At 45.9% G+C, this 27,651-nt stretch overlaps 1 protein-coding gene across 1 annotated transcript in view; it reads right to left on the bottom strand.

The window, feature by feature from the left end:
- Positions 1 to 27,651, bottom strand: part of LOC148151809 (microtubule-actin cross-linking factor 1, isoforms 6/7-like) — a gene marked incomplete at its 3' end in the record, with an annotated part of 121,407 nt that overhangs the window by 89,016 nt on the left and 4,740 nt on the right. The window contains exons 2-4 of the mRNA XM_087976863.1: positions 20,151 to 20,348; positions 14,987 to 15,112; positions 2,677 to 2,847 (exon numbers count right to left, since the gene is read on the bottom strand). Coding sequence (XP_087832989.1) covers positions 2,677 to 2,793 — 117 coding nt within the window. The remainder of the gene's footprint in view (positions 1 to 2,676; positions 2,848 to 14,986; positions 15,113 to 20,150; positions 20,349 to 27,651) is intronic.

Genomic DNA, 27,651 nt, shown 5'->3' with positions numbered 1-27,651 from the left:
CCTCCTGCTCCAATGTTCATTGAAACATAGAAAATAGAAGAAGGACGAGGCCATTTGACCCCTCAAGCCGACTCTGCCATTCAATATGATCATAGCTGATTATCAAATACAGCTATGTCCCTGTCCCTGATTCCTCCCATACCCTTTGATCACTTTAGTACCATGAACTATATCTAACTGCTTCATGAAAATATTCAATCTGTTATGGATTAGGCCAGACCACTCAAAACATTCTTAAGCAGGCAACCCAGACCATTACTTTGTAATTTGTTTAGGTCCTGGAGTAAGTTAGCTAGGTTGACTACTAGGCTTTAAAGCAGACAAAAGTTTATTCACAAAATTACACAATGCAACACAAAGAACAGAATAAAGAACCCCTACAGAACTCAGTCTATCCAAACTAGACTTAATTATGCTGTTCCGAATATACACAACAGTCCCAATAAGCAAACTCCCTTTAAAACCCAGTATAAATGGAACACATGCTTACAGGTTGAAGTTAGAAGGGTAGAAGGAGAGAGAGGTTTTGCAGCCTGTTCATACAGTCCACAGCTAAAGTTCAAACTAACTCTGGACTGAACTGCTCAGCTACAGAGCTGACCACTCCCCTTTCATTATACAGGTCACTGCTAAAACATGACCACTTTGGCCTGAAGTCTCATCTGTTTACATAGAAACAAAAGGGCTCTCAACATCCTTTTCATCTCTGTACCAAACTAGTCACCTTGGAACTGGGGGAGTTTTCTGACCCTTCTGAAAGAATCCAAGGACACAGTATCCTTGAGAAAAGGACCAGCTTTGTGACAAGTATTTTAAATTCAATCACTTTCTGTGGCAGAGACTTCCACAGGCTTCCCACTCTCTGGGTGAAGAAAGTGGGAGATGGGGTGTAATGAGAGAGATAGAGGAGGGAGGTGTGGGGTGGAGATAAAAGGGGAGGGGAAGAATGAGAGAGAGGGAAAGGGCAGGGGTGGAGAGAGCAGGAAAAAGGGAGACGGTGCGGGGGGAGGGGGGGAGGGGGGGGAGGGGGGGGACCTATTTGAGAGCAGAGGGATACAGATGCTTAGGAATTGGGCGACAGGTTTAGACAATACATTTGGATCGGCTCAGGCTTGGAGGGCCGAAGGGCCTGTTCCTGGGCTGCATGTTTTCTTTGTTCAGATGATGGTGCTGTCTCATTAAAGCAAGACAACTGGCATAGCTTATCCTGAGGGTCACCGTGTTTTAGGCTGGGGGAGAGATTGAGAAGGAGTCCTTCATGGTACCCTCAGCCAGTGCAGGAATTGAACCCATGCTGTTGGCGTTATTCTGCATTGCAAGCCATTCAGCCAATCAACTGAACTAACCAACTCCATATTACTGTTAACCAACTGAGCTAACCAACCCCATATTGCTGTTAACCAACTGAGCTAACCAACTCCATATTGCTGTTAACCAACTGAGCTAACCAACCCCATATTACTGTTAACCAACTGAGCTAACCAACCCCATATTGCTGTTAACCAACTGAACTAACCAACTCCATATTACTGTTAACCAACTGAGCTAACCAACTCCATATTACTGTTAACCAACTGAGCTAACCAACTCCATATTGCTGTTAACCAGTGACTGAATAGCTAATATATCAATTGTCCAGTGCCTTCAGTAAAGAGTTCAACTAATCTGGAACCAAGGAGATCAGAGAATGTGGAAGAAACCCATCACTCAGGGCCTGTGGAGTGGTCCCATGGGCCTGTGTTTGCCCAGTATTCTCCACACTTTAGATTAGATTATTTACAGTGTGGAAACAGGCCCTTCGGCCCAACAAGTCCACACCGACCTGCCGAAGTGTAACCCACCCAGACCCATTCCCCTACATTTACCCCTTCACCTAACACTAGGGGCAATTTAGTCTCGTCAATTCACTTAACCTGCGCATTTTTGGACTGTGGGAGGAAACCCACCCAGACACGGGGAGAATGTGCAAACTCCACACGGACAGTTGCCTGAGGCGGGAATTGAACCCGGGTCTCTGGTGCTGTGAGGCAGCAGTGCTAACCACGGTGCCACGGTTCCACTCCACTTGTATGTGTCTCTGTGAATGTGTATGCTGGGATTTGGTGAAGGGGCTTGGAGTTTCACCTGTTTCTCTTAGCCAGTTTCCCACCTCTGCTCTGAACCATCTGTATTCCTCTTGGTCAGCAATTTTGTATTCTATCTGACACCTGCCATAATCCCAGTATTTTTTTCTTTATCTGAATTTCCATCTCCTTTGTCATCCCAGGATCTGTGGAGTTGTTGGTCCTATCTTTCCCATGTAACTGTACACAGCATCTGTTGTTTGAAATTTCTTTACTGTACATGGTTTTCCCATGTTACACTCCAACTGCCAGATTCTTGCCCACTTACTTAACCTCTCTATATCTGTCTGAAACCTCCTGACATCTTTTTCACAAAATGCCTTCCTTGAGGTTCCAGCACAGACCCACAGATTCCACTCACCAACCCTGCCCATCAAATAAAGAGCCATTTATATATACTCTCTGTTTTCTGCAGCAGCCAATCTGCAATCTCTGCCCAATGTTACCCCTTCACCATGTGTTTCTATTCTGCATATTCTCCTCATCTCTCTCTCTCTGATTATCATGACATACACATTCTCTCGATCTCACTCAGAAAGCAATATCCTCTTACTTTCCTTTCCTGCATTTTCAGATGAACTGCGTTCCACTTGTGCTGTAGTGTGTGGAGCCTGTGCTCTGTCTTTGATCCCTTTGAACCTCTGCAGTCATTGAGGAATTGTTCCATCATTGTGTAAACACTGTCATATGCGCACTGTTTGGATTCTACCTCTTTGTACAGTTCCTGTGAAGAACAAGTCACTGAGAGTGAACAGCACATTTTGGTAAACAGTGTACACCACTGGGAAATAAAATGCTGTGTCAGTAAAAGAGACATAAACCTTGAATTGCCACAATCAGTTCACCCGACTTAACCTAGGAAAGGAAAGCTGGTATTTCTGCATAGTTTAGATTAGATTCTCTACAGTGTGGAAACAGGCCCTTCAGCCCAAACAGTCCACTCTGACCCTCCAAAGAGTAACCCACCCAGACCCATTTCCCTCTGACTAATGCACCTAACACTATTGGCCAATTCACCCTGACCGGCACAACTTTGGACTGTGGGAGGAAACCGGAGCACCCAGAGGAATCCCACGCAGACACGGGGAGAATGTGCAAACTCCACACAGACAGTCACCCTAGACTGGAATCGAACCTGGGACCCTGGTGCTGTGAGTTAGTACAGTTAGTGGGTGATTCTGATCCCAGAATAGAATTGTTGAATTTTCTGTCCCATCAAATGTAACCAGTGTGACACTCTGTCCCAACCAGTTTTAGAATCTTCATCCCAAAACTCTTGGGGCAAGAAACTCCTCAACAGAATCATTTATTATTTAATGTGGGTTGTTTTCAATACATCACTATTTATTTCCCCAAGTTCTCTAGCCTTTTTTCCACAATAAAAACCTGAGGTGAAACATTCATTTAGTACCTCACCCATCTCCTGTGGTTCCACACATAGATGACCTGGTTGATCTTTAAGGAGCCCTATTCTCTCCCGAATACTTTTGCTCTTAATGTACTTGTGGAATCTCTTTGGATTATCTGGAATTATCCTTATCTGCCAAGGTCATCTCATATCCCCTTTTAGCCCTCCTGATTCCTGAAGTAACTCCACAGAGACTGGTATCCTGTGACCAAGCCCCCCTTTATTTACACAGGCAGAATCCTGGACACTGATCCAGCTCCCTCAGAGCCCACTCTCAGAGTGAACAGGATGTCTGACACTGCTGTGTATATCTGCCAGCCAGGGCTCCCCGATTGGACCAAATTAACAACCCCAGTCAGGGAAGTCACATTCTATGATGTTCACACAGCTGACCTTGTTACAGTCACTACAATTTCACTGTTAAGAATGCCCCTCACCCCTTATACTCTTCAAGAGATTCGCTTGATCCCAGTTGTATATATCTAACATGCGCCTCCTTTTTATTCCTGACCAGAGCCTCAATATCTTAGTTCATCAATTGTTCCCTACTTGTATCAGCCTTACCCATCTTCTCTAACAGGAACATAATGCCTCTGAACTCTTGTTAGCACACTTGAAAACCTCCCACCTGCCAGTTGTCTCTTTACCTGTGAACAGTCTACTCCAATCAACTTTTAAAAATTCCTCAAGATTAGACTGGTGCTGGAAAAGCACAGCAGGCCAGACAGCATCCCAGGAGCAGGAAAATCGACATTTTGGGCAGGAGCCTTTCATCAGGAATGACCTGATTTTTGAAAATTCCTGTCTAATGTCATCAAAATATGTCTTACTCCAACTAAAAACTTTTACTTTTAGATAAGGCTTATCTTTTTCCATAACTATTTTATAACTATAGAATTATGATTGTTTTTCCCAAAGTGCTCCCCTACTAACACTTCAGTCACTTTTCCTATTTCCCAAGAGAAGGGCAGGTTTTGCTTCTTCTGTAGTAGGTACATCTACAGGTTGATAAAGAAAAATTTCTTGAACGTGTTTAACAAATTCCTCATCATCCGAGCCCTTAACGTTCTGGCAGTTCCAGTCAGTGTTTGGAAAGTTAAAATCCCCTACTATTACAACCTTATTACTTTTACATATCTGAGGTCTCCCTACATATTTGCTCCTTAGTTTCCCACTGACTATTAGGTGGCCTATAGTACAATCCTATTCCTCTCTTATTTCTGAGATCCACTCATTTAGCTTCACTGGATGATCCCCTGGGAATATCCTCTCCAAGTACAGCTGTAATATTTTCCTTAATCAAAAATGCCACTCCCCCCCTCTCTTGCTTCCCTTTCAAACATTCCAAAAGCATCTAAGACCCAAAATGTTGAGCTGTCAGTCCTGCCCTTCCCTCACCTAGGTCCCTGGAATAATGTGCATTCCCAATGCCACATTCCCATCGATGGCCTGACTTCACCAGCCTTACCTGTAAGACCCCTTGCATTGAAATAAATGCAGTTTAATTTATCAGTCTTACCTCTTTCTCTGATTTGCTGTTGCCACCTTTTCTAATTAACTCGCCCTTTTTTGCATCCAAACCATTCTCATCTGTCTCTCTATTCTCACTAATACTTGAGCTTCTTGCCAAGATGGCGGTAGAGTTGACACTTCCAACTGAGCTTATCCACTGTCCATTTTGTTTTCTTTTGTCATTCTTTTTTCTCTTTTATGTTCTTTTTTTCTATCTCTTTCTTCTCAGTGATGTCCTGAATTCCCGGCCTCGGTGCCGATTTGGACTCTTGGCTAATTGGAGAAAGTGAGCACCGCAGATGCTGGCGATCAGAGTCAAAAAGCATCGCGCTAGAAATGCACAGCCGGTCAGGCAGCATCCGAGGAGCAGGAGAGTTGGTGTTTTGGGCATAAGCCCTTCATTAGGGATTCCTGATGAAACGTCGATTCTCCTGCTCCTCAGATGCTGCCTAATCTGCTGTGGTTTTCCAGCACCACACATTTAGGCTCTTGGCCAATTGCCAGCCTCGGACTTGGACTCTCGGCTTCAGCATGGACCTGGCATAGCAGTCTCTCAGCTTAGTGTGGGTGAACTCTTGGCCTGATGTAGTGGTGTCTCAGGGCAAAAGTGAGGACTGCAGATGCTGAAAACCAGAGTTTAGATTAGAGTGGTGCTGGAAAAACAGGTCAGGCAGCATCCAAGGAGCAGGAAAATCGATGTTTCGGGCAGGAGCCCTTCATCAGGATTCCTGATGAAATGTCAATTTTCCTGCGCCTCAGATGCTGCCCGATCTGCTGTGTTTTTCCAGCGCCACTCTGATCTAAAGTATGGTGTCTCAGCTTGGTGTAGCCTCAGTGTGGATTTCCATTCTTAAGGTGATTCCAGAGCGGTCTCCCAGCCTTACGATCCTCAAAGTGAGGCCTGGTGAAGTCTGGAGTCAAGGCCCAGTGTGGATTGGAGGCTAGGGGCCAGGTTGATTGGATTGGAAAAATTGTTGTACTGAACTTTTTAATTTCTCTATTTTCTAATGTATTCCTACAATTTGTAATGTTGGACTTTTTAATCTCTAGTTGTTTACCCTGAGCACTTATACTGAAGAATCTGTACCTAGGTACCTTGTACCTAAGATGGTGTTTCACTCATTTGAGTATGTGTGACAAAAAAGCAAATTCAGTTCAATTAAGATCCCCCTCATCCCCACTCCCTACCAGTTTAAAACGCTCCCCAATAGATATGTTCCCTTGTGTTTTTCTAGACAACCACAAGGGTCTGATGTGGAGGACCATTCTTATTTTTGGAGGGTCCATCCCTGTTTTGAGTCCTATGGATCTCACTGTTTAGAGCCTCTACAGGTTTCCCGATTTATCCTTTAGCAGCTCTGACCTCAGACAAGTCACTTCTCAGTTTTGTAAAATTTGCTTTCATCCAGTGTAAAACGCTTCCTCCTGATTTATCTCTGTCATTTTCCATAATAATACTAACTCTAACTGAATTGTGGTCACTAGCCCTGATACAGTCACCGTTTAGATCAGAGTGGTGCTGGAAAAACACTCGGTAAAAACAAGGACTGCAGATGCTGGAACCCAGACTCTAGAAAAGCACAGCAGGTCAGGCAGCATCCGAGGAGCAGGAAAGTCAACGTTTCGGGCAAAAGCCCTTCATCAGGAGTAGAGGCAGGCAGCCTCCAGGGTGGAGAGATAAATGGGGGATGGGGGTGGGGAGAAAGTAGCATAGAGTACAATAGGTGAATGGGGGTGGTGATGGAGGTGATAGGTCAGAGAGGAGGGTGGAGTGGATAGGTGGAAAGGAAGATAGACAGGTAGGACAAGTCATAAGGATGGTGCTGAGCTGGAAGTTTGGAGCTGGGGTAAGGTGGGGGAAGGGGAAATGAGGAAACTGGTGAAGTCCACCTTGATGCCCTAGGGTTGAAGTGTTCCAAGGAAGAAGATGAGGCGTTCTTCCTCCAAGCGTCTAGTGGTGAGGGAGCGGCGATGAAGGAGGCCCAGGACCTCCATGTCCTCCGCAGAGTGGGAGGGGGAGTTGAAATATTGGGCCACAGGGCGGTGGGGTTGATTGGTGTGGTTGTCCCAGAAATGTTCTCTGAAACGCTCTGCTGGGAGGCGCCCAGTCTCCCCAATGTGGAGGAGACCATATCGGGAGCAACGGATACAATAAATGATATTAGTGGATGTGCAGGTAAACCTTTGATGGATGTGGAAGGCTCCTTTAGGGCCTTGGATAGAGGTGAGGGAGGAGGTGTGGGCTCAGGTTTTGCAATTCCTGCGGTGGCAGGGGAGGGTGCCAGGATGGGAGGGTGGGTTGTTGGGGGGGGGGGGGGCGTGGATCTGACCAGGTAGTCACGGAGGGAACAGTCTTTGTCACTTCACCAACTTGTCCATCTTTTTATCCTAAAACTAAATCCAGAATAGTGTCCCCTCTCAAAGGGCTTGTCGTGTATCATTTAAAAAGTTTCCTGGACACAGTACATAATATTTTCACCCTCAGTGCCCCTTGTACTGTTTGAAACAGAGTTTGTGTTGGGACAGTTAAAGTCGCCTCCTATTATTTCCCTCTTATTCCTACAGGCCAAACTTTGTCCACATTTATATGTTATCTATCTTCCTCTCCTTCTCACTATGTGGAGGTCTGTAATACACTCCTAATTGTGTGACTACTCCTTTCTTTATTCCTTAAAACCTCATTTATTAACCCGTTTAGTATATGATTCCTTCTCACAATGAAGAAGGAGATTTAACACTTTAATAACTGCTTTGAGAACTGTTACAGTGTTGCAGCATGCTTTGTGAATAGAACATAGAACAGTACAACATAGTACAGGCCCTTCAGCCCTCGATGTTGTGCCGACCTTTTATCCTACCCTAAGATCAGACTAACCGACATACCCTTCATTGTACTATCATCCATGGGCCTATCCAAGAATCGCTTAAATGTCCCTAATGTATCTGACTCTACTCCCACCGCTGGCAGTGCATTCCACACACCCACCACACACTGCGTAAAGAACCTACCTCTGACACCTCCCCTAAACTTTCCTCCAATCAGCTTAAAACTATGGCCCCTCATGATAGCCATTTCTGCCCTGGGGAAAAGTCTCTATCTATGCCTCTCACCGTCTTGTACACCTCTATCAAGCCCTAGCTCCCTCAACCTTTCATCACCCTCCAGTCCAGTCCAGACAGCATCCTGGTAAATCTCCTCTGCACCCTCTCTAAAGCTTCCATATCCTTCCTATAATGAGGCAACCAGAACTGAACACAATATTCCAAATGTGGTCCAAATGTGGCTCTATAGAGATGCAGCATAACCTCACAGCTCTTAAACTCAATCCCCCTGCTAATGAAAGCCAACACACCATACACCTTCTTAACAACATAGGTTTAGAGTGAGAAGGGAAAGATTTAAAAGAGCCCTAAGGGGCAAAAAAAAAAGTGTGGCACAGTGGTTAGCACTGCTGCCTCACAGCGCCAGAGACCTGGGTTCAATTCCCGACTCGGGTGACTGTCTATGTGGAGTTTGCACATTCTCCCCGTGTCTGCGTGGGTTTCCTCCGGGTGCTACGGTTTCCTCCCACAGTCCAAAGATGTGCAGGTTAGGTGAATTGGCCATGCTAAATTGCCCGTAGTGTTAGGTGAAGGGGTAAATGTAGGGGAATGGGTCTGGGTGGGTTGCTCTTCGGAGGGTCGGTGTACACCATATCCACTGCTCTATCTTCATCAATGCGTTTTGTCACATTCTCAAAAAATTCAATAAGGTTTGTGAGGCATTCCTGATTATCTCTAATCAAACTATAATTTTCCAAATCATCATAAATCCTGTCTCTCAGAATCCTCTCCAATACTTTGCCAAACACAGACTGGTCTTGGGCATAATTGAAATGTGGAGCTTATTCAAGGAACAGCTACTGTGTGTCCTTGATAAGTATGTACCAGTCAGGCAGGGAGGAAGTGGTCGAGCGAGGGAGCTGTGGTTTACTAAAGAAGATGAATCTCTTGTCAAGAGGAAGGAGGCTTATGTTAGAATGAGATGTGAAGGCTCAGTTAGGGCACTGGAGAGTTACAGGTTAGCCAGGAAAGACCTAAAGAGAGAGCTAAGAAGTTCCAGGAGGGGACATGAGAAGTCGTAAACCCTAAAGCTTTCTATAGGTATATCAGGAATAATAGAATGACTAGAGTAAGATTAGGGCCAATCGAGGACAGTAGTGGGAAGTTGTGCGTGGAGTCCAAGGAGATAGGGGAAGCACTAAATGAATACTTTTTGTCAGTATTCACCTGGAAAAAGACAATGTGGTCGAAGAGAATACTGAGAAACAGGCTACGAGACTAGATGGGATTGAGGTTCACTAGGAGGATGTGTTAGCAATTCTGGAAAGTGTGAAAATAGATAAGTCCCCTGGGCCGGACTGGTTTTATCCTAGGATTTTCTGGAAGTCAGAGGAGATTGCAGAGCCTTTGGCTTTGATCTTCATGTTGTAATTATCTACAGGAATAGTGCCAGACGACTGGAGGATAGCAAGTGTTGTCCCTTTGTTCAAGAAGGGGAGTAGAGACAACCCTGAAATTTATAGACCATTGAGCCTTCCTTCGGTTTTTGGCAAAGATTTGTAAAGGATTATTAGAGATAGGATTTATAATCATCTAGAAAGGAATAAGTTGATTATCGATAGTCAGCATAGTTTTGTGAAGGGTCAAAAAGTATGGTGCTGGAAAAACACAGCTGGTCAGCCAGTATCTGAGGAGCAGGAGAATCGACGTTTCAAGTATAAGCAGTTCATTAGGAATAAGGCTTGTGGGCCAAGGGGGCTGAGGTATAAATGGGAGGTGGGTGGTGCTGGGGGGAAGGTAGGTGACCTTGGGGGGTACATTGAGAGAGAGATTGACTGAGATCCTTGTAGAAGGAGGAGGAGAACATCTTTAAGGTCGGCATCCTTGTGAAAGGTGGGCCAGGCCTCACCAAACCTTATTGAGTTCTTTGTGAAGGTGACCAAACAGGTGGATGAGGATAAAGCGGTTGATGTGGTGTATCTGGATTTCAGTAAGGTGTTTGATAGGGTTCCCCATGGTAGGCTAATGCAGAAATGCAGAGGATTGGGATTGAGGGTGATTTAGCGATTTGGATCAGAAATTGGCTAGCTGAAAGACAGAGGGTGGTGGTTGATAGGAAATGTTTATCCTGGAGTTCAGTTACTAGTGGGGTACCGCAAGGATCTGTTTTGGGGCCACTGCTGTTTGTCATTTTTATAAATGACCTGGATGAGGGCATTGAAGGATGGGTTAGTAAATTTGCGGCTGATACTAGGCCAGTGGAGTTGTGGACAGTGCGGAAGGATGTTGTAGGTTACAGAGAGACGTAGAGCTGTTCTGAGAGGTGGCAAATGGAGTTTAATGTGGAAAAGCGTGAGGTGATTCACTTTGGAAGGAGTAACAGGAATGAAGAGTACCGGCCTAATGGTAAGATTCTTGGCAGTGTAGATGAGCAGAGAGATCTCGGTGTCCATGAACATAGATCGCTCAAAGTTGCCACCAGGTTGATAGGGTTGTTAAGAAGGCATACGGTGTTAGCTTTTATTGGTAGAGGAATTGAGTTGCGGAACCATGGGGTCAGGTTGCAGCTGTATGAAACTTGGAGTATTGTGTACAGTTCTGGTCACCACATTGTAGGAAAGACGTGGAAGCATTGGAAGATTTACCAGGATGTTGCCTGGTATGGAGGGAAGGTCTTACGAGGAAAGGCTGAGGGACATGAGGCTGTTTTTGTTAGAGAGAAGAAGGCTGAGAAATGACTTAATTGAGACATAGAAGATAATCAGAGGGTTAGATAGGGTGGACAGTAAGAGCCTTTTTCCTTTGATGGTGATGGCTGGCCTGAGGGGACATAGATTTAAATTGAGGGGTGATACATATAGGACAGATGTTAGAGGTAGTTTCAGAGTAGTAGGGACATGGAACGACCTGCCTGCAACAGTAGTAGACTCGCCAACTTTAAGGGCATTTAAATGGCCATTGGATCAACATATAAATGATAACGGAATAGTATTGGTTAGATGAGCTTTAGATTGGTTTCACAGTTTGGTGCAACATTGAGGGCTGAAGGGCCTTCACTGTACTGTGATGTTCTATGTAATTCCGAGGATTATCCCTATTCCCTTTCTTGAACAGGGGAATAACATTTGCCACCCTGCAATCATCTGGCACGACTCCAGTGGACAGTGAGGACACAAAGATCATCACCAGGAGCATAGCAATCTTCTCTCGCTTCCTGTAGTAACCTTGGGCATATCTCATCTGGCCCAGGGGACTTATTTATCCTCATGTTTTTCAAATTTTTCTGCACATCCTCATTAACTTCAACCTGTTTGGGCATATCAGCTTGTTTCATGCTGCCCTCACAAATGGAAAGGCCCTTCTCAGTAGTGAATTAAGGATCTCCCCGACCTCCTCCAACTCCAGGCACAGGCTCCCTCCACTATCCTTGATCGGCCCTATCCTCACTCTGGCCATCCTCTTGTTCCTCACGTAAGTGTAGAATGCCTTAGGGTTTTCCTTAATCCTACCCACTAAAGCTTTTTCCTGCCCCTTCTATCTCTCCGAAGTCCATTCTTCAGTTCCTTCCTGCCTACCTTGTAACCCTCTAGAGCCAAGTCTGATCCTTACTTCCTCAACCCTAAGTTAGCTTCCTTCTTCCTCTTGACTAGATGTTCCACATCCCTTGTCATCCAAGGTTCCTTCACCCTACTTATCCCTTCCTTGCCTCAGTGGGACAGACCTGTGCAGCACTATCAGCAAGTGATTCCTAAACAACCTCCACATTTCTGTCGTCCATGCTGACCAGATATCCCACCCCAATCTAGTCCCACCTGCCAGCACCTGGCCCATATCCATCCAAACCCTTCCTATTCATATACCCATCCAAATGCCTCTTAAATGTTGCAATTGTACCAGCCTCCACCACTTCCTCTGGCAGCTCATTCCATACACCTACCACCCTCTGAGTGAAAAAGTTGCCCCTTAGGTCTCTTTTATATCCTTCCCCTCTCACCCTAAACCTTTGCCCTCTAGTTCTGGATTCCCCAACCCCAGGGAAAAGACCTTGCCTATTTACCCTATCCATGCCCCTCATGATTTTATAAACCTCTATAAGGTCACCCCTCAGCCTCCGACATTCCAGGGAAAATAGCCTAAGCCTGTTCAACCTCTCCAAAATGCAGCACCTAAAATTTATCTAAATTAAACTCCATCTGCCACTCGAGAAAATGCTGGAAAATCTCAGCAGGTCTGGCAGCATCTGTAAGGAGAGAAAAGAGCTGACGTTTTGAGTCTAACTGACCCTTTGTCAAAGTTTTGACAGAGGGTCAGTTCGACTCAAAACGTCAGCTCTTTTCTCTCCTTACAGATGCTGCCAGACCTGCTGAGATTTTCCAGCATTTTCTCTTTTGGTTTCAGATTCCAGCATCTGCAGTAATTTGCTTTTATCCACCTGTTACTCCTCAGCCCATTGGCCCATCTGATCAAGATCCCTTATAATCCGAGGTAACCTTCTTTGCTGTCCACTCCACCTCCAATGCTCCCAACTTATTCTCCATAGTTCTACTTAATAGCATTGTAATTCCCCCTCACACAATTAAATACTTTCCCAAACCATCTGCTCCTATTCCTCTCCATGAGTACAATAAAGGTCAGGAAGTTGTGATCACTATCACCGAAATACTCTACCACCAAGAGATCTGACACCTGATCTGGTTTGTTGCCAAGCACCAAATCCAATATGGCCTCCCATCTAGTTGGCCTATTGAGTTAAGAATCCTTCCTGGACACACCTAACAAAATCTGCATCATCCAAACTATCTGCACTAAGGAGGTTCCAATCAGTATTAGGGAAGTTGAAGTCACCCGTAACAACAGCCCTGTTACTTCTGCACCTTTCCAAAATCTGTCTCCCAATCTGTTCTTCCATGTCTCTGTTGCTATTGAGGGATCTATAGAAAGCTCCCAACAAAGTGACTGCTCCTTTCCTGTTCCTGCCTTTAACCCATACTGACTCTGTAGACAAGCCCTCCTTGCCAACCTCCCTTTCTGCAGCTGTGATGCTATCCCTAATTAGCAATACCACTCCCCCACCTCTTTTATCTCCCTCCCTGAAGCATCTAAATCCTGGAACATCCAACAACCATTCCTACCCCTGTGAAATCCAAGTCTCAGTAATGGCCACAACATCACAGCTCCAAGTTCATCACCCTTACTCCTGACATTTCTTGAGTTAAAATAGACACTCTTCAACCCACCACGCTGACTGCAACATTGCCCGATCAACTTTCTATCCATCCTCACAGACTGTCTGCACACTGTATCTGCCTGTTCACCAGCTACCTCATCCTCTGATCCATAGCTCCGGCTCCCATCCTCCTGCCAATATAGTTTAAACCCTCCTGAAGAGCTCTAGCAAACCTCCCATCCAGGATATTGGTGCCCATCCAGGTCAGGTGCAACCCATTCAATTTGTACAGGTCTCATCTTCCCCAGAAGGTATCCCAATGATCCACATATCTGAAGCCCTCCCTCCTATACCATCCCTGCAGCCACATGTTCAGCTGCACTCGCTTTCTCTTCCCAGCCTCACTAGCCCATGGCACCGGTAGCAATCCTGAGATCACTACTCTGCTCATCTTGCCTTTTAGCTTCCAACCTAATTCCCTATATTCACTTTTCAGGTCCTCATCCCTTTCCCTAGCTTTGTCATTGGTACCGATATGTACCACAACTTAGAACATAGAACATTCCAGCGCAGTACAGGCCCTTCGGTCCTCGATGTTGCACTGCCCTATGAGACCAATCTGAAGCCCACCTCACCTACGCTATTCTATTCTCATCCAAATGTCTATCCAATGACCATTTAAATGTCCTTAAAGTTGGCGAGTCTACTACTGTTTCAGGCAGTGCATTCCACTACCCTACTACTCTCTGAGTAAAGAAACTACCTCTGACATCTGCCCTAAATCTATCACCCCTTTATTTAAAGCTATGTCCCCTCGTGCTAGCCATCACCATCTGAGGAAAAAGGCTGTCACTATCCACCCTATCTAACCCTCTGATCATCTTATCTGTCTCAATTAACACCCCTCAACATTCTTCTCTCTAACGAAAACAGCCTCAAGTCCCTCAACCTTTCCTCATAAGAACATCCGAGTAAATCTCCTCTGAACCCTTTCCAAAGCTGCCACATCCTTCCGATAATGCAGTGACCAGAACTGTACGCAATACTCCAAGAGCGGCTGCACCAGAGTTTTGTACAGCTGCAGCATGACCTCGTGGCTCTGAAACTCAATCCCTCCACCAATAAACGCCAACACACCATCTGCCTTCTTAATAACTCGATCAACCCGGGTGGCAACCTCTGGCTGTTCTCTTTACCCCTTAAAAATCAATCTGAGACATCCCTGACCCTGGTGCCTGGGAGGCAACATACCATCCAGGAGTCTCGCTTGTGACTACAGAATCTCCTGTCTGTTCCTCGAACCATTAGATCTGTCACTATCGCTCTCCTGTTTCTCCCCCTTCCCTTCGGAGTCACAGTAGGTAAGTTTTAAAAATGAAAACAGAAATGGGTCTGGCAGCATCTGTAGAGAGACAGAAACACAGTTATTTCTAGTACGAGTCTTTCTCAGAATGTTGAATTAGAAATGTTAACTCTGCTTTCTCTCCACAGAGGCTGCCAGACTCGCTGGCTTCCTGCAGTAATTTCTGTTTTTTTGTTCAGATTTCCAGCATCCACGTTAATTTGCTTTTATACTTTTTAAACGTGAAGTCCCCTTGTAAAGTCGAAAAAGTGGGAGTTGATTTTCGGGGAGGTTTTAGTGTGAAGTTAGGGATCCTGACAGGCCTGACCCAGCCCTGGGCTGACACATTAGCAGCAGCTTTGAGCTCTGAGCCCACAAGCCTCATTACTCACCAGGTGAAGCTGGAATCTCTCCTGAGCTGTCTGAGCTGCTTCGCAAAGTCCATTTGCAGACAATTGTCCTTCAACTTCATCGATCCACAGCAAAAGGCCTTGTATTTCCTGGTTTAGTTTCTGCGCCTAAACATCCAAACAAATAAATTAGGCCATTCGGGGGGGGATAGTGAACATGGAAATGTTGGAAAAAGATGTAAGGAGATATACCAGGATCTTTATGCATTTTTAAACCAAACAAGTTCAGCAGTTACCCAGACTTTTCTGGAAAAGGAAGAGTTATCTTGAAGTGACTTAGCAAAAGTAACTCAAGGATGGACTAATTGAGTTGGTAGAGCAGTTAGTGTTAAAAGTAGGAGCTACGGTGGCAGATGTAACTGAGATGATAGCACAGCATTTGAAATTGGAAGAACAGTAAAGCAAACAAGATAATGAGTCAATTAAATTGGAGGGGATTGCAGATGAGATAACTGAGAAGCAGGAAATGAAAATTAAATGCTTAATTTTGAACAGGATAGACAACTAGAAACAAGAAGGCTGGAACTTAAAAGAGGAAAAGGAGACAGAGCAGACATTTCAGGGAAAAGGAAAGAGACAGAGATTCCAGCGTAAACGTTTGGAACGAGTAAAAACAAATGGAATCAGATGTGTTATTGAGCTGTTTTGTCTCTTTCAGTGATTTTAGTGCTTTTGTTCCTCTTGCTTTCCATTGGTCAATGTCCTTTTAAATTCAGTGTCTCTCAAGTTGTAAAGAGAAAATCAAGAATCTGCATTTAAAAGGTTCCTTCAGTTATTGTTCATTTTTAGGGCCTACACTGTACAGGACATTGCTTAGGCCACTGTTGGAATATTGCGTGCAGTTCTGGTCACCTTCCTATCGGAAAGATGTTGTGAAACCTGAAAGGGTTCAGAAAAGATTAACAAGGATGTTGCCAGGGTTGGAGGGTTTGAGCTACAGGGAGAGGCTGAACAGGCTGGGGCTGTTTTCCCTGGAGCATCAGAGGCTGAGGGGTGACCTTATAGAGGTTTACAAAATTATGAGGGGCATGGATAGGATAAATAGGCAAAGTCTTTTCCCTGGGGTCGGGGAGTCCAGAACTAGAGGGCATAGGTTTAGGGTGAGAGGGGAAAGATATAAAAGAGACCTAAGGGGCAACTTTTTCACACAGAGGGTGCTACGTGCATGGAATGAGCTGCCAGAGGATGTGGTGGAAGCTGGTACAATTGCAACATTTAAGAGGCATTTGGACGGGTATATGAATAGGGAGGGTTTGGAGGGACTTGGGCCGGGTGCTGGCAGGTGGGACTAGATTGGGTTAGGATATCTGGTCGGCATGGACGGGTTGGACCGAAGGGTCTGTTTCCATGCTGTACATCTCTATGACTCTTTGATACAGCTGGGATTATTGAGATGTGGCAGTACAGACACCAGGGATGGGAACGGATTATCCAGAGGTATTCAGAATTTAGGAAGGACAGACGAGAAAGAAAGCAGGTGGAGTTGCATGGCTGCTTCGAGGAAATTAATTCAATAGGGCGGAAGGAGATTAACTCTGACAATGTGGAATCTGTATGAGGAGAGGTGAGAAACACCAAGAGAACAATGTGGGTGGCATTACTTGGAAAAGCATAGTTTAATTAGGTCGCCAAACAGTAGGTGTGATGTCAGGAAAGAGGAAATTTGAGATACATGCAATAAAGGAGCATGAGGAAGTGACAAAGGTGATTGGTGAGAGTAGGCCAGGGATGTTATCCACATGAAAAGTGTTTGACAAGATCCCTCAAGGTAGGCTGATGCAGAAGATTAAGTCACATGGGATACATGGTGAGTTGGATACAAAATTGGCTTGGCCACAGCAGACAGAGTCAAACAGTGTGGTGCTGGAAAAGCACAGCAGGTCAGGCAGCATCCGAGGAGCAGGAGAATTGACATTTCGAACATAAGCCCTTCATCAGGAATGGCTGAGAGATAAATGGGAGGGGGGTGGGGCTGGGGGGGAAGGTAGATGGGAAAGTGATATGGAGATGGCGGGTGATGATAGGTCAGAGAGGAGAGTGGAGCGGATAGGTGTGACAGGTGTGGTAGAGGAATTGAGTTCCGGAGTCCTGAGGTCATGATGCAGTTGTATAAGACTCTGGTACGGCCGCATCTGGAATATTGTGTGCAGTTTTGGTCGCCATACTATAGGAAGGATGTGGAGGCATTGGAACGGGTGCAGAGGAGGTTTACCAGGATGTTGCCTGGTATGGAAGGAAAATCGTATGAGGAAAGACTGAGGCACTTGGGGCTGTTTTCACTAGAGAAAAGAAGGTTTAGGGGTGACTTGATTGAGGTGTACAAGATGATTAGGGGGTTAGATAGGGTCGACAGTATGAACCTTTTCCCGCGTATTGAGTCGGGTATTACAAGGGGGCATAGCTTTAAATTAAGGGGGGGTAGATATAGGACTGATGTTAGGGGTAGGTTCTTCACTCAGCGAGTCGTTAGTTCATGGAATGCCCTGCCAGTAACAGTGGTGGACTCTCCCTCTTTATGGGCATTTAAGAGGGCATTGGATAGGTATATGGAGGATAGTGGGTTAGTGTAGTTTAGGTGGGCTTGGATCGGCGCAACATCGAGGGCCCAAGGGCCTGTACTGCGCTGTATTCTTCTATGTTCTATGTTCTATGTTCTAGGTCAAAGGGACGGTGCTGGGTTGGAGGGTTGGATCTGGAATAAGGTGGGAGATGGGGAAATGAGGAAACAGGTGAAATTTACATTGATGCCCTGGGGTTGGAAGGTCCCAAGGCAGAAGATGAGGTAGTCTTCCTCTAAGCATTGGGTGACTAGCGTTTGGCGGGGGAGGAGGCCCAGGACTTGCATGCCCTTGGCGGAGGATAATACAACATATCATCTGCTGCCATTTCCTCCACCTACAAACAGACCCCACCACCAGAGATATAGTTCCCTCCCCACCCCTATCTGCAACCTGCAGAGATGATTCCCTCCACGACTCCCTTGTTAGATCCACGTCCCCCACCAACCCACCCTCCACTCCTGGCACCTTCCCCTGCCACCGCTGAGGTGTAAAACCTGTGCCCACACCTCTAGCCACCTGGAGGAAGAATGTGTCATCTTCCACCCTCCACCCCCACTTTCATCAGTCTATTGCATTCCCAGATACCTTCCATCCACCTCCCATTTAACTCTCAACCGCCTTGGGTCCCACCCCATATTCCCAATGAAGAGCTTCTCCTGCTCCTTGGATGCTGCCTGACGGCTGCGCTTTTCCAGCATCATACTCTCAACTCTGATCTCCAGCAGCTGCAGTGCTCACTTTCTCCCAGCAGACAGTGGGTGGTTGTGGAGGGGTGTTTCTCTGACTGGAGGACTGTGATCAATGGTGTTCCGCAAGAATCTGGATGTTGGGACTTCTGTTGTTTGTCGTATTGATAAACGATTTAGATGGAAGTCGAGATGGCCTGATTAGTAAGTTTACAGACAACTCAAAAATGGGTAGAGTTGTGGATAAAGAGGAGAGCTGTCAAAGGATCCAACAGGATAGAAATCGTTTGGAAAGTTGGATGGAGAAATAGCAGGTGGAGTTTAATGCGGACAAGTGTGAAGTGATGCATTTTGGGAGGTCAAAGGCAAAAGGCAAGCATACAGTAAATGGCAGGACCCTGAGGAGCATTGATATACAGAGGGATCTTGGGGTGCAAGTCCATAGCTCCTTGAAAGTAGCAACACAAGTGGTTAAGGAGGTAAAGAAGGCTTACTGCATGCTCACCTTCATCAGTTACACTGAGTATAGAACTTCAGTGAAGCCACATCTGGAGTACTGTGTGCAGTTCTGCTCCCCACACTATAGGAAGGATGTGGAGGCTTTGGACACGGTGCAGAAGAGGTTTACCAGGATGTTAATTGGATTGGAGTGTATTAGCTAGAAGGAGAGGTTGGATAAACTTTGATTGTTTTCAATAGAGTATCAGATCCTGAGGAGCGACCTGATGGAAGTATTTAATATTATATAGGGTGGATCATCAGAGTCTGCTTCTCAGGTTGGAAAGAGGGACATGAGTTTAAGTTTAAAGGAGAGATGAGAGGCAAGTGTTTTTTTACACAGACAGTGGTCAGTGCCTGGAATGTGCTGCCAGAGCCAGTGGTGGAGGCGGGTACAGTAGCAATGTTTAAGAGGTATCTTGACAGATGCATGGATAGGCAGGGAATAGAGGGATATGGTCCGCATAGAGGCAAGTTTTTTAGGTTGGAAAGGTGTCATGTGTCAGCATAGGCTTGGTGGGTTGAAGGGCCATTCCTGTGCTGTCCTGTTCTTTGTTCTCTTTGTTCAGAAGAATGACAGGGGAATTTCATAGAAACCTATAAAATTCTAACAGAATTAGACAAGGTAGATTCGGGAAGAATGTTCCCAATGGCCAGGGAGTCCAGAATGAGGAGTCACTGTCTAAGGATACGGGGTGACCATTTAGGATTGAGATGAGGAGACATGTCTTCACTGAGAGAGTGGTAAGCCTGTGGAATTCTCTGTCACAGAAAATAGTTGAGGCCCAAACATTGAAGAAATTAGATTTAGATCTTAGGACCAAAGGGATCCAAGGGTCTGGGGAGAAAGCAGGAAGAGGAGACTGACTCACGTGATCATATGGAATGGTGGAGCAGGGCTGAGTGGCCTACTCCTGCTCCCCATCCCTCTGTTTCTGTGTGGAGATAAAAATCAAACTGAAACAGTCTTTTTTGATAAGGATGCCCATGTTGCAATATTTTGACAACAAAGACCCTACCTCATGGATTCCATTTATTCATCCATTTTTGTGACTTATCAATTAATATTACCTTAGACTGTGATATTTAAACTAAATCGTTAACTAATTCATTAACTAGCCTATTACGTGCATTCTGTCCCACCCTTACTCTGTCCCCCACTTCACTCTGTCCCTCACTCACTCATTCCATCCCCTCACTCACTGTCTCTCATTCACTCTGTCCCTCACTCAGCCCCTCTCTCCATCACTCACTCTGTCCCTCACTCAGCCCCTCTCTCCATCACTCACTCTGTCCCTCACTCAGTCCCTCCATCACTCACTCAGTTCCTTCCAACATTGACTCAGTCCCTCCCAACACTGACTCAGTCCCTCCCTCACTCACTCTGTCTTTACTCCATACCTGACTCACAGTGGTCTCCAGCTCCAGCACTTGCTGTTCAGTCTGATATTTCACACGCTCCCATCGCAGATTCAGTTCTTGAAGATTATGGGAAAGGTTCCTCCCCGTTTTTCTGGAGTTTGGAGTTAGCAGTGCGAGACCAGCTTGGTGAACAGACTGCACTGTGCTCTCATGCGCTCTCACATCATTCCACAGAACCTGTATAACAAGAGGCATGGCAGTCCCGAGGTTCAACAACAACAAACTTCCTCATTGTGCACATTGAAGGCAGAGACACCAGCTCCTGCTCATGATTAACCTGTTCAACATATCTCCATCCGTCACAGAGACACAAACACTTCATGATTCATATTCACAGCAGACAATCCACTGAGGGAGAGAGTGATGGATCTCCAAACCCTTCACTGGATCAGGGGGGTTTCTGATCTGGTCATAGCCCAGGGGGTGATAGAGATTCTTAAAAATTAATTCAGGGATGTGGGTGTTACTGACTGTCGAGAGAGTGGTGCTGAAAAAGCACAGAAGGTCAGGCAGCATCCGAGGAGCGGGAGAATCAACGTCATACAGAGAATTCCCCAAACTGCAGTGGTGATGTTGGGAATGGCAGTGAACAGGAAATGAGAGATGCATGTGATAAGGGAATATCACATGATTTTAATCTGCACGTAGATTGGGCAAATCAAATAAGCCACAATGCTGTAGAGGAGGAATTCCAGGAACGTATATGGAATGGCTTTCTTGACCAATATGTGGAGGAACCAACAAGAGGGCAGACCATCTTAGACTGGGTACTGTGTGATGAGAAGGGAATCATTGCCAATCTAGCTGTGTGAGACCCCTTGGGGATGAGCAATAGACAATCGGTGCAGGAGTAGGCCATTCTGCCCTTCGAGCCTGCACCACCATTCATTATGATCATGGCTGATCATCCTCAATCAGTATCCTGTTCCTGCCTTATCTCCATAACCCTTGATTTCACTATCCTTAAGAGCTCTATCCAACTCTTTCTTAAATGAATCCAGAGACTGGGCCTCCACTGCCCTCTGGGGCAGAGCATTCCACACACACACACCACTCTCTGGGTGAAGACGTTTCTCATCAACTCTGTCCTCAATGGTCTACCCTGTATTTTTAAGCTGTGTCCTCTGGTTCGGCACTCACCCATCAGCGGAAACATGTTCCCTGCCTCCAGAGTGTCCAATCCTTTAATAATCTTATATGTCTCAATCAGATCCCCTCTCAGTCTTCGAAACTCAAGGGTATACAAGCCCAGTCGCTCCAATCTATCAGCGTAAGGTAGTCCCGCCATTCCAGGAATTGACCTCGTGAACCTACGCTGCACTCCCTCAATAGCCAGAATGTCTTTCCTCAAATAGCAACTGTAACAAGATAGTCATTTTTAACAAGATGGAGAATGAGGTAGTTGATTCGGAGACTAGGGTGCTGAATCTTAATAAAGGAAACTATGAAGATAAAAGGCGTGAGTTGGTCTTGATAGATTGGGGAGAGTCACTTAAAGGAATGACAGTGGATAGGCAATGGCATACATTCAAGGAATGCACGGGGGAAACTGCAACAAATGTTTAATCCTGTCTGGCACAAAAGTAAAATGGGTAAGAAAATTAGAGATGGTATCCGATCCATACAGGTGGAAGAAGCATACAGATTGTCCAAGAAAAATAATATGTCTGAGGATTGTGAGCAGTTTAGAATTCAGCAAAGAAGGTCCAAGGGATTGATGAAGAAGGGGAAAACACAGAACAAAAGTAAGCAGGTAGGGAACATGAAGACTGACAGTAAGAGTTTTCATAGGTACGTGAACAGAGAGAGACTGATGAAGACAAATATAGGTCCCCTACAGACAGAAACGGAGGAATGTATAATAGGGGGCAAAGAGATGGCTGAGCAACTGGATACATACTTTGGTTCTGTCTTTACAAAAGAGGGCACAAATCAGATCCCAGAATTCCTGGAGAATGCAAGATTTAGTGAGAGGGAAGAACTGAGGGAGGTCACTATTAGTAGAGAAATGGTGCTGGGAAAATTGAGGGGATTGAAGGTGGATAAATCCCCAGGGCCTGATAACCTACATCCCAGAGTGCTTAAGGAAGTGGCTCTAGAAATAATAGATGCATTGGTGGTTATCTTCCAGTCAATCTGGGAGTTCCCCAACAGGAAACCCTGGATGAATCAGGACATGCGGAACCTGCTAAAAATCAGATGTAAGGCCTTCAGATCAGGAGACCCACTCAAATATAAGGAATCCAAGTATGACCTTCGCAGAGCCATTAAGGCAGCCAAGGACCAATACCGATCCAAACTAGAGACCCAGACAGACACCCGGAGACTATGGCAAGGACTTGAATGACATCACAGGTTCTAAAAAGAGACAGCATAAGATAGCAGACGATGATGCATCCCTCCGCAACACCTTCTCTACTCACTTTGAGCAGTATTTCAGTGGAGAGGTAACTCCTATTCCAATAAGGCCTGTCGAACCTATGCCAACAGTCACTGCATCAGAGGTCAGATCAGTTTTCCTTCCTGTGAATCTAAGGAAAGTGATGGGACCAGACAGAGTACCAGGCCGTGCACTCAGAGCATGTGCAGATCAACTGGCTGGGGTCTTCTGGGACATCTTCAACCTCTCCCTGCAGCAGGCCACTGTCTCTGCCTGTTTCAAGAGGCCAACATCACCCCTGTGCCTAAGGAGGCTCATGCAGCATGTCTCAATGACTACCGCCCAGTGGCCCTAACTTCGGTGGGCATGAAGTGCTTTGAAAGGCTGGTCATGGCATTAATCAACTCCAGCCTCCCCACTACGCTTGACCCACTCCAATTTGCCTAATGGACCAACAGATCCATGTCAGATGCCCTTCACTCCTCCCTAGAATATTTTGACACCAAGAACAGCTATGTAAGAATCCTACTCATTGACTACACTTTAGCCTTCAACATTATTATCCCCTCGAGACTGATTACTAAACTTAGTGACCTCGGACTAAGCCCCACTCTCTGCAACTGGAACCTCAGTGTTTCCTGACCCACAGGCCACATTCAGTGAAGATTGGGGACAATATTTCACTAACACTCAACACTGGAGCCCCCCAGGGGTGCGTACTCAGCCCCCTACTGTACTCACTGTATGCCCATGACTGCGTCGCCAAATACCAGACTAATGCCATTTACAAAAGTTCGCTGATGACACTACCATAGTCGGTCGAATCTCAGATGGCAACGAAACAGACTACAGATGGGAGGTGGAAGACCTGGAAAAATGGTGCACTGAGAACAACCTAACTCTCAATGCTGACAAAACCAAGGAACTCATTATTGACTTTCGGCGGGATGTTACATATGCCCCCCCTGAACATTAACAGCACAGAGATGGAACGAGTGGAGAGTGTCAAGCTCCTGGGAGTGGTCATCCACAACAAGCTTTCTTGGGCTCTTCATGTGGACACACTGGTTACAAAGGCCCAACAACGTCTCTTCTTCCTCAGGCAGCTGAGGTAATTTGGGGCATGACGGTGAATACCCTTGCCAACTTTTATAGGTGCGCCATTGAGAGCATTCTGTCTGGATGTATCACTACCTGGTATGGCAGCTGCACCATTCAAGATCGGAGATGGTTACAGAGAGTGGGGAACTCGGCCCGGACACTCACAAAGGCCAAGCTCCCATCTATGGAATCCAGGCCCACTGTCAGGGAAAGGCCGCCAGCATTCTCAAAGATCCATCCCACCCTGGCAATGTTTTTCTACAACCTCTACCATCGGGGAGAAGGTACAGAAGCCTGAACGCACGCACCAGCCGGTTTTGAAATAGTTTCTATCCTACTATTGTTAGACACTGAATAGACTCACAAACACTTAACATTCGCCTGTACCTGTGTTTTTGTTTTTGCTGCTGTTTCCCTATTATTTACTATCTATGCTATTTAACTCTGCGATCTGCCTGGATTGCTCGCAAGACAAAGCTTTTCACTGCACCTCGGTACACGTGACAATAAATTCAACTCAATTCAATTTCTATTGGATGTAGGAGATTAGGGAGAATTTCATACTCCTGATGACTATGCCGAGAGGAAGTGTGTTTGGTTGCAACCTTTTTAGATTACATGGATCAGCTGCAGCAGTGGGTTTGAGGCAAGAGTTTACAAGAGCTGGGGGTATGATGGAAGATGGAGACACTGCAGATATAGAGAGGTCGATGGTTGACTGCCATGAATGGTAGGAGAGGGAGGCAGGTAGGGCAGGAGTCTCCTGTGGCTATCCCCATCTCAAACAGGTCTGCCGTTTGGATTTTATTTGGCATTTGTTCATGGGATGAGGGTGTCGCTGGCTAGGCTAGCATTTATTACCCATCCCTAATTACCCAGAAGGTAGTTTAAGAGTCAACCGCATTGCTGTGGGTCTGGAGTCACATGTAGGCCAGATCTGGCAAAGAATGGCACTTTCCTTCCCTAATGCATATTAATGAACCAGATGGGTTTTTCCAATGACAATGGATTCACGGTCATCATTAGACTCTTAATTCCAGAGTTTTACTGAATTCAAATTTCACCATCAATGCTGGCCGGATTTGAACCTGGGTCGTTGGAACATTATCTGGATCTCTGGCTTAACAGTCCAACGATAATACCACTAGACCCTTTTGGATACTGTCGGGAGGTGTGACCTCTCAGGGGAGTCTAGCACTGACAACCAGGTTTCTGGTACTGTAACTGGCTGTACAGTAATGAGTAAGTCAGGTTCCAAGTGATTGATTGTAATAGGGGACTCTCTAGTCTGTGGCACAGAAGATGTTTCAGTGGCCAACGAGGAGGCATTAGGATGCGGTGTTGCCTCCCTGGAGCTAGGGTCAAGGATGTCTCAGAGAGGGAGCAGAATATTTTCAAAGAGGAGACTGACCAGTAGAAAGTCATTGTACATACTGATACCAGAGGTATAGGTAAGGAAATGGATGATGTTCTGCAGGGAGAATAAAGGAAATTAGGCAGGATGTTGAAATGTTGGTCCTGGAGGAAGTAATATGGACTAATACTGATGCCATGTGTGAGTGAGAGTAGGAATAGGAGGATAGAGCAGATGAATGTGTTGTTGAGGAGCTGGTACAGTGGGCAAGGATTCACATTTTTGGGATAGAATTGACCTGTATAAGAAGGATGGGTTCCACCTAGATTGGAAGGGGACCATTATCATAGAAATATAGAAAATAGGTGCAGGAGGAGGCCAATCAGCCCTTTGAGCCTGTACCATCATTCAGTATGATCATGGCTGATCATGCAGTCTCAGTAGCCCATTCCCAACCTCTCCCCATACCCCTTGACTCCTTTCTATCTAATGAACAGGCCCCAACAGCTTCCTGTGGAAGAGAATTCCACAGGTTCCCAACTCCGGGTGAAGAAATCCTTCCTCATCTCAGTCCTAAATGACTTACCCCTTACTGTTAGACTGTGACCCCCTAGTTCTGGGCCTCCCCAACATCGGGAACATTCTTCCCACATCTAGCCTGTCCAGTCCCATCAGGATTTTATATGTTTCTGTGAGATTCCCGTGAGTAGGAGCCCAGTCGATCTAGTCTTTCCTCATACATTGATCCTGCCATCCCGGGAATCAGTCTGGTGAACCTTCACTGAACTCCCTCAATAGCAAGAACGTCCTTCCTCAGACTAGGAGACCAAAACTGTACACAATACTCAAGGTGTGGCCTCACCAAGGCCCTGTGTAACTGCAGCAAGACATCCCTACTTCAATCCTCTCGCTATGAAGGCCAGCATGCCATTAGCTTTCCTCCCTGCCTGCAGATTCTGTATGTAGAATACTAGCGGGCAGATTAGCTGGTGCTACTCGGGAGGCTTCAAACTAGTAAGGAGAGGTGGGAACCAAAGAGATAGTGAGAAAGGCTGAGGCTGGGACAGTAGTTACGGGGAGCAAGTCTATTAGTCAAAAGAGACAAGAGCTTGGCAGAGAGTGGAGTAGGACTGGTAAATTAAACTGCATTCAATGCAAAAGGGAAGGCAGATGAACTCAGGACATGGTTAGGAACATGAGACTAGGATATCATAAATCATAAATATCATAAATATCATAATATACATAAATGATCTGGAAGAGGACACTGTTGGTATGATCAGCAAGTTTGCAGATGACATAAAGATTGGTGGAGTAGGAGAAAGCATAAGGGACTGTCAGAGAATACGGGAGGATATAGATAGACTGGAGAGTTGGGCAGAAACGTGGCAGATGGAGCTCAATCCAGACAAATGTGAGGTGATGTATTTAGGAAAGTCTAATTCTAGAGTGAATTATACAATGAATGGAAGAGCCTTGGGAAAAGTTGATGAGCAGAGAGATCTGGGAGTGCAGGTCCATTGTACCCTGAAGGTTGCTGCACAGGTGGATAATGTGGTCAAGAAGGCATATGGTATACTTGCTTTAATTGGACGGGGTATTGAGTATAAGAGCTGGCAGGTCATGTTAAAATTGTACAAGACATTGGTTCGGCCGCATTTTGAATACTGTGTACAGTTCTGGTCGCCACATTACCAAAAGGATGTGGACGCTTTGGAGAGGGTGCAGAGAAGGTTTACGAGGATGTTGCCTGGTATGGAAGGTGTGAGCTATGAAGAGAGGTTGAGTAGGTTAGGTTTGTTTTCATTAGAAAAATAGAGATTGTGGGTGGACCTGATTGAGGTTTACAAAATCATGAAGGGTATAGACAGGGTGGATAGAGACAAGCTTTTTCCCAGGGTAAAGGATTCAATAACGAGAGGTCACACGTTCAAGCTGAGAGGTGGAAAGTTTAAGGGGGATACACGCGGCAAGTACTTCACACAGAGGGTGGTGGGCATCAGGAATGCGTTGCCAGCAGAGGTGGTAGAGGCAGGCACGGTAGATTCATTTAAGATGCATCTGGACAGATGTATGAGTAGGTGGGGAGCAGAGGGATACAGATGCTTAGGAATTGGGCGACAGGTTTAGACGGTGGATTTGGATCGGCTCAGGCTTGGAGGGCCGAAGGGCCTGTTCCTGGGCTGTAAATTTTCTTTGCTCTTAGGTTGTGTAGTGGACAGTGAAGAAGGTTATCTCAGATTACAACCTGACCTTGATCAAATGGGCCAATGGACCGAAAAGTGGCAGATGAAGTTTAATTTAGATAAATGTGAGGTGCTGCTTTTTTGGTAAGACAAATCAGGGCAGGACTTATACACTTAATGTCGAGAGTGTGTTGCTGGAAAAGCACAGCAGGTCAGGCAGCATCCGAGGAGCAGGAGAATCGACGTTTCGGGCAGGAGCCCTTCATCAGGAATAGTTTGTCTTCATCCCTCATTCCTGATGAAGGGCTTTTGCCCGAAATGTCGATTCTCCTGCTCCTTGGATGCTGCCTGACCTGCTGTGCTTTTCCAGCACCGCGCTCTCGACTCTGATCTCCAGCGTCTGCAGGCCTCACTTTCTCCTTATACACTTAATAGTGGGGTCCTGGGGAGTGTTGCTGC

The sequence above is a fragment of the Chiloscyllium plagiosum genome, unplaced genomic scaffold (assembly GCF_037043375.1).
Source record: "Chiloscyllium plagiosum isolate Xiang-an unplaced genomic scaffold, Cpla_swu_hap1 HiC_scaffold_3, whole genome shotgun sequence".
In the NCBI taxonomy this organism is placed as follows: Eukaryota; Metazoa; Chordata; class Chondrichthyes; order Orectolobiformes; family Hemiscylliidae; genus Chiloscyllium; species Chiloscyllium plagiosum.
The sequence above is the reverse complement of the archived record's forward strand: the minus strand, read 5'-3'. Positions and strand labels throughout refer to the sequence as shown.